General features: G+C 37.7%; 1 protein-coding gene across 12 annotated transcripts in view; it reads left to right on the top strand.

The window, feature by feature from the left end:
• The window catches only part of Col4a4 (collagen type IV alpha 4 chain), a 151,208-nt gene that overhangs the window by 8,905 nt on the left and 128,710 nt on the right, over window positions 1–13,593 (top strand). For 7 of the 12 annotated variants that reach the window (XR_006850819.2, XR_006850818.2, XM_046439821.2 and 4 more), the window contains exons 2-4: window positions 4,592–4,657; window positions 5,865–6,017; window positions 8,039–8,081. Coding sequence is in view for 10 of the 12 variants with exons in the window: in XM_046439821.2 (XP_046295777.1) it covers window positions 5,974–6,017; window positions 8,039–8,081 (87 nt within the window). In the remaining 2 variants the exon portion in view is untranslated. The remainder of the gene's footprint in view (window positions 1–4,591; window positions 4,658–5,864; window positions 6,018–8,038; window positions 8,082–13,593) is intronic. The other 5 variants (XM_046439819.2, XM_046439820.2, XM_046439818.2 and 2 more) reach the window with 1 other exon arrangement.

The following is a 13,593-nucleotide window of genomic DNA, read 5'->3' as shown; positions in this document are numbered from 1 at the left end:
TAGAGGGATGGGGAGAGGTTGACTAGTGGGTACTAAGTTATAGTTAGTAGTAAGGAGTTCTGGTGTGTTACTGCAGCAGGTTAACTATAGTTGGTAATTATGTACTATACATTTCAAGAAGTTCCAAGAACATATTTCCAAGGTTTTTCCCATATGGAAATGATAACTGTTTTAGGGAATAGGTACGTTTAGCCTGATTTAAACTATCAACAGTGTATAATTGTACCAAAGGATCCCATAGTACCTCATTAGTATGATTTTTATGTTTTTATTTATCTGTTAATAATAAGTTTAAAACATTTTTTTAAAGAAAAGAAAGCAAAACCAAGTAGCCATCTTATACACTTGGAAAAGGTCAGCTTAAAAGGAAAAGGGTAGGAACTGCAGGGAGATGCAGAGGTGAGGGGCAGGTAACCAAGGTATGTCTTGCTTTTCCTGGGAGCAGTTTCCTAACCTCTGAGGCCCTTTGCTTATTTGTTTATAAGACCTGAGCCTTAAAGAATTCTATCTTGGTCAGGTGCAGTGGTACACACCTATAATCCCAGTGACTTAAGAGGCTGAGGCAGGAGGATGGAGAGTTCAAAGCCAGCCCCAGCAAAAGCAAGATGCTAAGCAACTCAGGGAGACCCTGTTTCTAAAATACAAAATAGGGCTGGGGATGTGGCTCAATGGATGAGTTCCCCTGAATTCTATCCCGGCTATCCCCCTCCCCCCAAAGAATTCTATTTTGGAAAGAGAAAGGTGTATAAAATAGGTGTTCAGACAAAAACAAAATCATTAAACAGAACTCAAAGATTTCATGTTGCTTAGGAAGAGACACTAAGCTTTTGTTAGCTCTTTGTGACTGGAAGGGTCTCATCCTCAGTCTCCTGTTCATCTTGCCCCCACTGTCTTGGCCATTCTCCTCACCTCCATAAAGGAGAGCCCAGCTGGGTGTATTTCCTCTCAGGATCCTGTTGCAGAGAAAACAAATTTTCCTGGTAGATACTGATTTGGAAGATCTCAGTTCTTGTTCCCAAATCTAGCATTTGGGAATGACTCTAGTACTGGGCACAGACCAGAAAGAGTTGGAGACGAGGACTTTTCATAAAGAAGTGAAAGGGAAAAAATAATCTCAGGGAGTTGGAAGAAGACAGCAAGATGATATTTGCTGCACATACGTACTAGAACTTACTACCATCTGTCTTCTATGGGAAAGAGCCTCTGGACCTTACTGGGGTCAGTGAACAGGTGATTCAAAGGCCCAGGTGCTGATGTTCAGCTTCCCTCTCAAAGAGGGGAGGCAAGCTCCCTGCTGGGTGGAGCCTCCTTGGACTTGGGTGTGGGGTGGTCCTCAGGTCCACTCACCCAAGAAAAGTGACTTGACTTTTATGGCTTTACCACAGGGAGCAGCTCCCAGTGATCTTTCATCCTCCCCACAAAATCATTCTTTTCTTTGAATTTTCCTCTCTGAAAACAGCATTTTACGTTTACTCAGAGAATCTGTTTTCTCTAAATCCAGGCTTACACTTTGCCTTGGTCTTCCCCAGCCCTTTAATACTGGCCTCTACCTCTAATCATTTCTTTTTTTTTTTTTTAATATTTTTTTTTAGTTGTAGTTGGGTACAATATCTTTCTTTTATTTATTTATTTTTATGTGGTGCTAAGGATCAAACCCAGGGCCTCACATGTGCTAGGCGAGTGCTCTACCACTGAGCCACAACCCCAGCCCCTCTAATCATTTCTTGATGCACCCCCATCCCTCCTCTACCTCTCCATTCAGTCTCTATTTGTACCACCTCCCAGCCCAGAGTCACAGTTGTCTGTCACTAAGCCACTGTTGCATGGAGTCACCTTTGGCCCAGTGGTTTATCCTGATCCTTTCTGTGTGGCTGGGGAGACAGGACCAGGTGGTGGAAAGCCTGTCTGTGCCTCCAGGAGCTGGGTTGAAGGTGGAGCTCTGAGGGAGCTATAGACAATGGTCCCTTCTTGAGAATAACAGTTGGCAAAATAAAGCATGTCCTTTTGAAAGGCACAGAACCTCTCCAGAAGTTTCCTGTGTAGGCAGTCTCCTAAAGCTGTTGTTTGCATATGTTTTAGTGGCATAGCCCTTGGGTTGTTTTTTTTGTAATAGTGACAAACTTGAATAGAAACATTCTGTCCCCTCTAATCCCACATGACAAAAGCCATTAATTTGGTGGGAATGTAGGTTAGAGGGATGCTATTCTGAGTGAGGGGCTATTTTTGTTTGGTGCAGTCAAAATCTTGGTGGATGCAAACATTCTTAGGCTTGTAACACAGGTGGTTGCAACAAAGAAGCGGCTCATAGATGGCTGTGGATAACATGCGTGATCGCATTTTGTGAATCACAGAGCACAGTGCATATGGCTGTTCCCAGTGTTGGGCTGACAGGGAGACGGGGGCTCTGCTCAGCTGTGACCTAGTAGCTGCACTGCAGGCAGGAAAACGGTCAAAAAATTCTCTGTGACTCCTTTGTAGTTTGTTTTGGGCCAGACGTGAATGGTCATGGGCTTCTAAGGTCTGTTCCAGTTGAAACAGTGAACAGTACAGATTTTTACCATTGACAGCTCATTTAAAACAGAGATCTTCAAACTGAGGCACATGGATCCTTGGGAAGCAACGAGATTCTCAAGAGTTATGTAATTAATTTTATGGACAACTAATGAAAAGAGCCTGTTTCCAGATGCTCAGCTGCCGTGTACATTCTTTCATAGCATTACTCTGCCTTTGTTCAAGCTTCTTACACTGTTTCTTCTCCTACTTTTCAAAAGAAAGACACATTCCTCTCCCTGTCCATCCCAGACATTGCCACCCTGCTTTGTCCCAGAACTGAAGAACCTTCTGTAAGGACAAAGGAAGGACCATCCAAACAGGAAGTGCTCCACCTACTGGCCTCTGGTCACTGTTTCCAACTTCAGCTGTCATCACACTTGAAGGCTTACAGCTGGTAGTGAATTCAAAAATAATTCTTAATGATGAAGTACGACACTAATCTTGATGTGTGTCTTAGTTCATTTGGGCTGCTATAACACAGTGCCTCAGACTGAGTAATTTATGAACAACTGAAATTGCTCACAGTTCTGGAGGCTGGGAAGTTCAAAATCAAGGTCCCGGCAGATCCGGTGTCTGGTGAGAGCTTCCTCTTTGTTGCAGTCTCACATGGCAGAAGCAAGATGCAAAGAAACTCCCCCAGACCCTTCTAGGGCACAAATACCCTGCATGAGGGCTCAGCCTCATGATCTTATCGCCCCCCTCCCAAAGGGCCCCACATCTTAATATCAAAACACTGAGGATTAGATTTCAACGCATGAATTCTGTGAGGCAGGAGACTTTCAAGCTATAGTATACAACTCAAGAACAGTTCAAATTTGGAAATAAAGAGGGAAATATTATTTTTAAAACTGTGTCAATTTCAGTAGGAAGAGCTGCTGGTCTAGAGCTGACTGAACTGAGAAACAAGGAGCCTGCATTTCCAATACAACTATTTTGATGTTTAATAATTGATCATCAATATGTCAATTTGTTTTTGATGAAAAAATATATGTATCTAATAATTATAAGGAAAAACCAATTCCAGTATGAAAAATTAAACTTAGAGGCCTATGATCATAGGAAATAAAAAAATATTTACTTTGTAAATATTTTTATAAATACATTTTTGTTGCAGAGAAGTATGATAGTGATCAATATAAGATTTTCAAGTATAAAATATGCTGCATTAAAATGTGTGGGGGAGTGGCATGGAAATACGTATACAAAATTTAAAAACAAGCCACATGAAATTCCTGTGAAAGAATTTGTATGCATTGTTTTAATCTGATAGGGCTGAAAATCAGATTGTTGTGGCATTATGATCCATTTGATATATCAAAATAATGCTGGAACAGTTCTATTTTAAAGGTCACCATTAATGATACTTCAGAAATCATTTGCTTTGCAACTACTTAAAGAGAAGATGAAAGCTTTTAAATGTTAACTTAAGAAGAAAAAGAAGGGCAGGGTGCATAGTTTCAAAATTCTTATGGGAGGATAAGAGGAGAGAAATCTGAAGTCCTCCATGCCAGAGTGTCACTGGGGAGAAGGAATTCTTACCAGGGAGAAAAGTCCTGGTCCTGCAGTGACTTATGGCTCTGTGACTTTGTATGAAGTACATAAACTGATCTCCTTTGTTTTTCCTGTGCAATGGGGATAAAACTTTTTTGAAATCATGTTAAGAGTTAACTGACTTTATGTGGGCAATGCTCTGAAGAGGACCCTACAAATAACCACAAATTGTCCGTTTTTCTTTTTTTTTAAATTTTTTATTGTTGGTTGTTCAAAACATTACATAGTTCTTGATATATCATATTTCACACTTTGATTCAAGTGGGTTATGAACTCCCATTTTTACCCCATATTGTCCGTTTCTCTTCACCTCCTCCAATATGTCTTCTCTCTCCACAACCTCATGTGTATTCCAAGTTAGCCTTCTCCATAGCCTTTAACAGCTACCCCATTGAATATACTTGTCTCCCATCCCTAAGGTCCCAAGTGTCTTTTACAAGTTAATCCATCAAACAGATATATATTGAGCACTCACTATGTATTGCAGACACTACAAGGGCCCTGAAGATAAGCCTGTGGGTTATAAAAACAGCAGCAGCCCTGTTGTCCTAAGGTTTGTATGCTAATTAAATTCAGGGTGCTGAGAATACACAGGATGCTTCCAGTGTCCTTTGCCCTTTCACTTTCTTTGGCTGGTGGGAGACCCACTGGGATTCTGCAGATTGGCCTATACCTGCATCCAATGAAAATGTATTGAGAAAATCCTAGGATTAGACCACAGTCTGTCTTCCCTGGAAGATGACTATGGCAACCCTTTATCACAATATGTGTGGATATGTGTAGAGATTAATTGCATCATATATCTAATTTTGGATTAAAATACAAGTATCTCTGGCTTTCTTAAATCTTAGACTGTTTTCAATTTGTTTAAATTATTGAATACAATTTGAACGACTCAAACTTATTTGTGTTTTCCTTCTAAAACAATACTTTTATTGAGACTTGTTTCTAGAATGTGATTTTTTTAAAAAGATACTTAAAATTATAAATTTAGGGATGGAAAAGATCTAGGTATTCAGAGTGATTCTGTTTCTCTTTGGTTTTGAAACAGCATCGTGGAATGTGGTTCTACCACTTACTCAGAAAACTAATGTTCCATAAATACAGCATTGAATTAATTTACCCAGCTTTTATCCGGAAATTTAAAAATAGCCTGCAACATTTAACACTCCTGGTTTCCCCTCTCTACCAGTTCCATTAAGAACAGGTCTTTACAGCCAAAGATTCTAAATATGAGACATCTCAATTCTTGGGGCCAATGAGATCTTTGATCAAATAAAAGGTTCTTTGAGTCAAGTTTAAAAATATTTTTTCTCCTTTTTTATTGAGGTAAAATTCAAAAAATAAAGTTTACCATTTTAACTCTGTTGAAGTTTATAATCCAACAGTTTTTATTATGTCCATATGCTGTATAACCATAACCACTTCCTAAATTCTAGAACATTTCATCATCCCCAAAAGAAATCCTACAGTTGTCTAATTTTCCCTTCCATTCCTCCTAACAACCACTAATCTATTTTCTCTTTCTCTAGATTGGCCTATTGTAGACATTTTATGTACATTTTATATACATTATATACATACATACATATTGGCCTTTTTTCACTTAGCATAACGTTTTCAAGCTTCATTCACATTGTAGCCCATATTAATATTTCACTTATTTTCATGCCTGAATACCTCTGTTACTATGAATAATGAAAGTAATTACTTTCAACATTATAATGCTTAAGAAACATATTTACATTTAACACATGCAGATTTTAACCCAAGACACAGAACTTAACCTGCCAGGGAGTCTTCCAGAAGAGAAGAGAGGCCTGGCAGAAGTTTCTAGTCCCTAGACTGGCCTGCAAAGCCCCTGTGCACATGGTGTCTTTCAGATGGACCAAGCCCTTGGTCACAGATCCTGGGTGAGTGTCTTCTGTGTGATCACCTGCTTTTATCAAATAATTTCTCCTAAGTGTTTGTTTTATAGTTGTAGATTATCTAAATGCCTCAGTATCAAAAAGCAAATGGTTCCAGAAAGCTAAAGGGTTTGCCTGCTGTATATGACTCATTATTAAAGTCCACACTGTCTACCGTCCCTGAAATGCTCCAAGGTCACCCAGTGGGAAGCTGCATAACTAAGGGCTCTGGGTTCCTGCTCTCTTACTCACTGGGTTTGAATAGCAAAAGCCTTATAGGCCCAGAGCAGCAGGGTCCCTGCAACTAGTAGAGTTGGGACAAAGTACTTGTCTAGTGCAGTAGGCAGGTTAATGACCCCCAGAGACATCCACACCCTAATCTCTGGAGCCTGTGACTATGTTATGTTATATTGAAAAGGGGGGTTTAAAGTTATAGATGGAATTAAGTTTGCTAATTGGCAGACCTTGAGATGGGATAGTTGATCTTAGATCATCTGAGTGTGCCCATATAATCACACATGTTCTTAGAAGTCAAAGGGGGAGGCAGCATCAGAAGAGATGTAACTACAGAAGCAGAGGCCAGAGGGGTGCAGCAAGAGAAACACTCATCCTGCTTTGAAGATGGAATGGACCACGAGCCAAGGAAAGCGAGTGGCCCCTAGAGTCTAGGAAAGCAGGGGATCACACTCTCCCCTGAAACACCTTGATTTTCACCATTGAGACCCATGTTAGGCTTATGATGCCCCAAAGTACAAGATGATATATCTGCATTGTTTAAGCCTCAGAGTTTGTGGGGATGTGTTGCTGCAGCCATAGGAAGCTAATAGGAGATTGTTAAATATGACCTAAAAGGTGTTGAGGATTAAGACTTAAATAGCAGAAAGGCGAAAAGTTTTGAAGGTGATGAACGTGTTTATGGGAAATGAAGGAAGAGTGAGTGGGTGGTGGGAAGGAATCTGTTTATTTCAGAAATGTAGTCATGTCTTACGTGGAGTGGATAGGAAGGAAACTGCAAAAGAATCTTAATTATGGTTGGTTTTTAGAAGAAAAATATCTATGTCAGTGAGAAAGACAAACAGTATAGCATGAGGGACAGTAATGAGGTTCATATCTGAAATGCTTGGGCCCTTGGAGGCTATTTTGCCTGAGGGCTCTGGTGCATATTATCCAACATTTCTGAGTTAGATCTTCTGTGAAAGGTGCCCACAGTTTTAATGCGATTATGTGGTGACCACAACTGCCATAAGATGCAGCATGTCCAGCTGGGGTTGTGGCTCAGTGGAAGAGCACTTGCCAGCATGTGTGAGGCACTGGGTTCGCTTTTCAGCATCACATAAAAATAAATAAAATAAAGGTATTATGTTCATCTACAATTAAAATAAAGGCAATGTGTTCATCTATAACTAAAAAAATAAACTTAAAAAAAAAGAGATACAACATATCCTATTTACAAATGTCCCAAGAGATAAAAAAATCATTTAACAAGCAGCAGTTGTAAATACAAGTTCAACTTGATTTAAAGCTTATTCCCTGGGTTTAACACCTCCTTCAGATTTTTCTCTAACTTACTTATTTACTACATTGAAATGTCAACTGGACTTTATTGGAATTAATTCCAATAGAATGGCTGGGAGAAGGGTGAAAGCAAGAAAATACAGACTAGATCTGCCCCAGTTGCCCATGTCCTAATCAGGTTCACACCCAGGCACACGGCTTTGTGACTCTCAGTGGTGTTTCTCACGTGTTTGCACAAGAGGAAGGACTAGACGGTGCAGAGAGAAGGCTCAGGAGGACCACATTACCTTCCATCCTGCTTCCTTGACTGACTAAAAAGAGGAACAAACAGTATCTTGACATCTAGAGAGAGCAGAACATCTCTCTGGCCACTGGGGACAATCAGCTTGTGGTCCTAGCCTGTTAGAAATAAAAAGCTTTCTGGGATCAACTCTTTTACTCTTTATCTTTTTAGTTTGTTTTGCATGAAAATGAATGGTTTAAATTAATATGAATTTTTGTTTTTCCTGCAGGTACCTTATACTTATTCTCTTTTCTGTACAACATGTATATGGAGTAAGTACATTAATTTACACTGGCTGCATGTTGAGAATTCACTTTCTTGAATGTATTGTTTTGTTATATTTTTAAACACTTTCTGGGGCTCAGTTTTTTTAATCTGGGAAATGGAGGTTTAGCTACAGTAACTCTAAGGTTTCTTCAATATTTTGTGGTCAAGATTGCTTTTGGAATTGCCTGGGTGTTAGATTGTTATTTTATAATTAACATAACCTTTTCTTAAAAACATTTTTTTGGAGACAGACAAGAGGCAGCTGGGCCATATCAAGATTAAATCAGAAAATATAAGATTAAATTTGAACATTTTAGCTCTGCAGAAAGATAAGCCTAGAACATTCTGTAATAAGCCCTCTTAATTCTGCCTCTTCACTAAAGAATCTAAGTTATTAAACCCAATCTCAGAAGTTTCTGGAAAATCCAGTTATGAGCTGCCTGTAACTCAGATTGATCTTTAAACAACTGGACTGGCTTGAGTCCACCCAATCCAATTTCAGAGATTCAGATTATCTTAGGTCTTTCCAAAGCAAATGGAAGCAGGTCATTAACCTTGTTCTCTCCTTCCTACCAGTTGGGAACAGACAGCACGTGGGTCAAGGAACAGGTATCCTTGGTTCTTGGCTCTGCCACTGATTCATTCCTTAACATACCTACGGCTCAGTCTTCTCCATGTTAAGGGGGGATGGAAGGCTGGTTCATGTACATTTGAGAACAATGGCTGACTGCTGTTGATCTTACCTGATTTTTTCTGAGTTTATTTTTATATCATATTCTTTTGTTTTCTAAGTCTACCAAGTCTTAAATTTCACTTCATTTGATCCTTATATTCCATGCCAATGAATATAATTCCTGAACCAAGGATCGTTCTATCCTGGACCCTCCCACTGGCTTGTGGTCACACAGGAGTAGATATGATGATTAGATTTTAAAGGTAGAGGTACAAACTGATGCAATATCCATGTTCCTCAGTAGAGGGTAGTGGAACAAGTTAAGATCCTTTGTAATGGATGGCTATATAGATTCTGACAGAATGATTATGAAGACATTTGATTATGTGAAAGTGGCAAATTATTGGGCAGTATACCATTGGGTAATAATAAAAGCAGGTCAAAAATCACTGAAAGTGTGTGTGTGTGTATGTGCATTTGTTTACATGTGTGCTTGTGTGTGTGAGAGAGATTGTGGTGTGAGTATGCTTATTAATACCCAGACACAATTTTTTTTAGTTAAAATTTCCTTTATTGTCTCAAAGATGTCTTTTCATAGTTAATTTGTTCATGGTACAAACAAGAAGTACACATTTGGTTATTATGTCTCTTAAATCATTCTTTTTCCCTCAGATTTTTAATCGGTGCATTATATTGTACATAATGGTGGAATTTGTTGTTACATATCCATATATGCACACAATATAATTATATAATTTGGCCCGTATCACTCCCTCACACTTCCTGCCTCCCTCTCTCCCTCTCACTCTCTGGTCCCTTTCCTCTACTGATCTCCCTTTGATTTTCATGAGACCCTCGCTCTGCCCACAACTTTCTTTTCCTTTTTCCTCTATGGCTTACACATATGAAAGAAAACATATGACCCTTGACCTTCTGAGTTTGGTTTATTTTGCTTAACATGATGGTCTCCAGTTATTTATGTATATTGCAAATGCCATCATTTTATTTTTGTATGACTAAATGAAATTTTATCGTGTATATATTCCACATTTCCTGTATCCATTCATCTGGTTCCATAGTTTGGTTAATGTGAATTGTGCTGCCATAAACACAGGTATGCAGGTATCACTGTAGTATGATGACTTTAATTCTTAAGAACAAGTACTGGGAAGTGGTATAGCTGGGTCATATGGCAGTTCCATGCCTAGTCTTTTGAGGAAGCACCATACTGGTTTCCATAGTGGTTTACTAATTTACAATCCCACCAACAGTACGAAAGTATTCCTTTTTATCTTCATCTTCTCTGCCATTTATTATTTTGTATTCTTCATGGCTGCTGTTCTGACTGGTATGAGATGAAATCTCAATGTAGTTTTGATTTACATTTTCTTAATTGCTAATGATGTACATTTTTTTCATATATTCGTTGACTTTTTATATTTCTTGTTTTGAGAAGTACCTGCTTAATTCATTTGCCCATTTATTAATTGGGTTATTTGGCTTTTTGGTTTTTGAGTTCTTTATTCTAGATATTAATCTTCTGTCAAAAGAAGAGCTAGCAAAGATTTTCTCCCATATGCATGTTCTACCTTAACATTTTATTGTTACCTGTTCTATGCAGGAACTTTTTAATGTTATGCCATCCTATCCATTAATACTTGACATTATTTCCTGATCTTTAGGATTCCTGTTGAGAAAGTCATTGCCTGTGTGCTGGAGTATTGATCCTACATTTTCCTCTAGGAATTGCTAAAGTTCTGTTCCAATTCCTGGGTCTTTGATTCATTTTGAGTTGATTTTCCTGTGCAGGGTGAGAGATACAGGTCTAGTTTTATCTTTCTACAGATGGACAACCAGTTTTCCCAGCATTATTTGTTAAACAGGCTGTCTTTTCTCCAATGTATGTTTTTGGCACCTTTGTCAAGAATCAGATGACTGCATCTGTGTGGATTTGTCTCTGTGTCTTCTATTCTGTATCACTGGTCTTTGTGTCTGTTTTTGTACCAGTATCATACAGTTTTTGTTACTATAGCTCTGTAGTATAAACTAAAGTCAGGAATTGTGATTCTTCTAGCACTATTTTTTTTCTTTTTTCTTTTCTTTCTTTCTTTTTCTTTTCTTTTCTTTTTTTGCTTAGACTTGTTTTGGTTATTCTGGGTCTTTTATTATTCCAAATGAATTTTAGAACTACTTTTTTCTAGTTCTGTAAAAAACACCATTTTGATGGGGATTGCATTGACTCTGTATATTGCTTTGGGTAGTATGGCCATTTCAATGACATTAATTCTAACAATATTAATTTATCTTATTCATGAACATGGTAGGTCTTTCCATATCTGTGTCTTCTTCAACTTCTTTCTTCAATGTTCTTTAGTTTTTCATTGAAAAAGTTTTTTACCTCCTTGATTAGGTTTGTTCCTATGTATTCTTTTCTGATTTCTTTCTCAGCAGATTCATTGTTGGACACCAATGTAAAGTGATTGATCCTCTGTTTTAGGGAACTTGGGCCAGGATGGGAAAAGAAAATTTTTTTCCTGTTACAGTCTTTTGCACTATTTGAATTTTTTATTTTGTGCCTATATTGTTTCTTGTATAAAAAAGAAAATTGAGGTCCATCTTTAGGGCAGATGGCTATTCTTCTAGAAATTAACTTATTTTCTTGAACTTTTTATGCAGCAAATATTTGTTTTAAAATGCCCAAGATAAAGCAGAGTGACTTTTCCTGTTTTTCTCTTTGAAGAAAAGTAACATTGGTTTCCTGAGAGTATAAGTGTGTTCCCCGTCAGTGTAGTTCATATTTTGAATGTTTAGTTGTCTGAGATACTGTCTTTATTTTTTTTCAAAGGGTTTATGCAATCTATTTTTGAGGGTCAGACTCTTCCCCTGTGAATTCACTGTTCCCTTTTAAATGTTTATTGAGGTGTTGCTTTATTAGAATCTGCTGATCTATTTTAAACTGACTCTATTTTGTGATGTAATTTTGCTAAAAACATCTCAGTGATGCTTGGCAAAGATAAGTAAAAATAAATACATAAAAAACCCTTCATTATCAAGCCATCTGATCAACTGACCTTTTTTTCTCTGGTTATTTTGATATTTCACTGAACACACAGTAATGAATCCCAACCTTAAATGACCCGAGTGTTCAGACTAGCTACTTTAAGTGCTGTCCCAACTTGGCCCTGGGTATTTAATTTTTTTTTTAAACCTTATCAGTATTTTGAATGTAGGTATTGTAGATAACAATGTTACTCAAAATTTAAGGGGCATATATTTCAGAAACTTCAAATACATTTTTAACTTAAATTATCTACTTGCTTGGCTCTTGTGAAGCTTCAAATTCTTACATACTTTTAATGACCCAGGAGAATTTTATTTATAAAGATGTCTTTTTCATTAACGCTTATAGATATTTTATTTGGGATTTTGTCTGAGCATACTTTTCTCCCAAAGAAGCTGAAATTGTGTGATTGAAAAGCATTTCTGGAAAGACTCCTTTCCCTCTTACACACACACACACACACACACACACACACACATGCATGCATACACATTTATGTATATGCATGTTTGTCTATATGTGTTCATATATACATGCATATTTATATGTATTATGTTTTACATATATGTATGTTTATGTGTCTTCCATCTGAACTATAAATATTGGTTTAGCTGTGTTATGTTTTCCTATTATACATTGGTCTAGAGACTTCAGTTTAAAAAGAGCTATCAAGCTGGGCATGGTGGCACACGCCTGTAATGCCAGTGACTTGGGAAATCTGTTGCAAGAGGATCAAAATTTCAAGGCCAGTCTCAGGAACTAAGCAAGACCCTGTCTCAAAAAAAAAATACTGGGAATTGGAATTGGGGATATTGGGGATGTAGCCTCAAAAAAAAAAATACTTGGGAACCAACTTAATGAAAGAGGTGAAAGACCTATACAATGAAAACTACAGAACCCTAAAGAAAGAAATCGAAGAAGACCTTAGAAGATGGAAAGATCTACCTTGCTCTTGGATAGGTAGAATTAATATTATCAAAATGACCACACTACCGAAAGCACTATACAGATTTAATGCAATTCCAATCCAGACCCCAATGACATAAGATCATAGAAATAGAAAAAAAACAATCATGAAATTCGTCTGGAAAAATAAAAGACCCAGAATAGCTAAAGCTATCCTTAGCAAGAAAAGTAAGCAGGTAGCATCACTATACCAGATGTTGAACTATACTACAGAGCAATAGTAACAAAAATGACATGGTATTGGCAGCAAAATAGACTGGTAGGCCAATGGTATAGAATAGAGGACACAGAGTCTAACCCAAAAAATTGCAATTATCTTACATTAGACAAAGGTGCCAAAAACATACATTGGAGAAAAGACAGTCTCTTCAACAAATGGTGCTGGGAAAAACTGGAAATCCGTACACAACAAAATGAAACTAAACCCCTATCTCTCACCATGGACAAAACTCAACTCAAAGTGGATCAAGGATCTAGGAATTAAACCAGAAACCCTGCATCTAATAGAAGAAAAAAGTAGGCCCTAATCTCTATCATGTCAGATTAGGTCATAAGAATTAGCATAATAATTAAAATCAAGAATAAAAAATGAGATGGATTCAAACTAAAAAAGTTTCTTCTCAGCAAAAGAAACAATCAGTGAAGTGAATAGAGAGCCTCCATCTTGGGAGAAAATTTTTACTCCTCACACATCAGATAGAGCACTAATCTCTAGGGTATATAACAACTCAAAAAGCTAAACACACACACACATACACACACACACATTTAATAAATGGGCCAAGGACCTGAACAGACACTTCTCAGAAGATGATAT

The sequence above is a fragment of the Marmota monax genome, unplaced genomic scaffold (assembly GCF_021218885.2).
Source record: "Marmota monax isolate L192 unplaced genomic scaffold, Marmota_monax_Labrador192_F-V1.1 WCK01_AAM20220418_F8-fsc00041, whole genome shotgun sequence".
Classification (NCBI taxonomy): Eukaryota; Metazoa; Chordata; class Mammalia; order Rodentia; family Sciuridae; genus Marmota; species Marmota monax.
The sequence above is the reverse complement of the archived record's forward strand: the minus strand, read 5'-3'. Positions and strand labels throughout refer to the sequence as shown.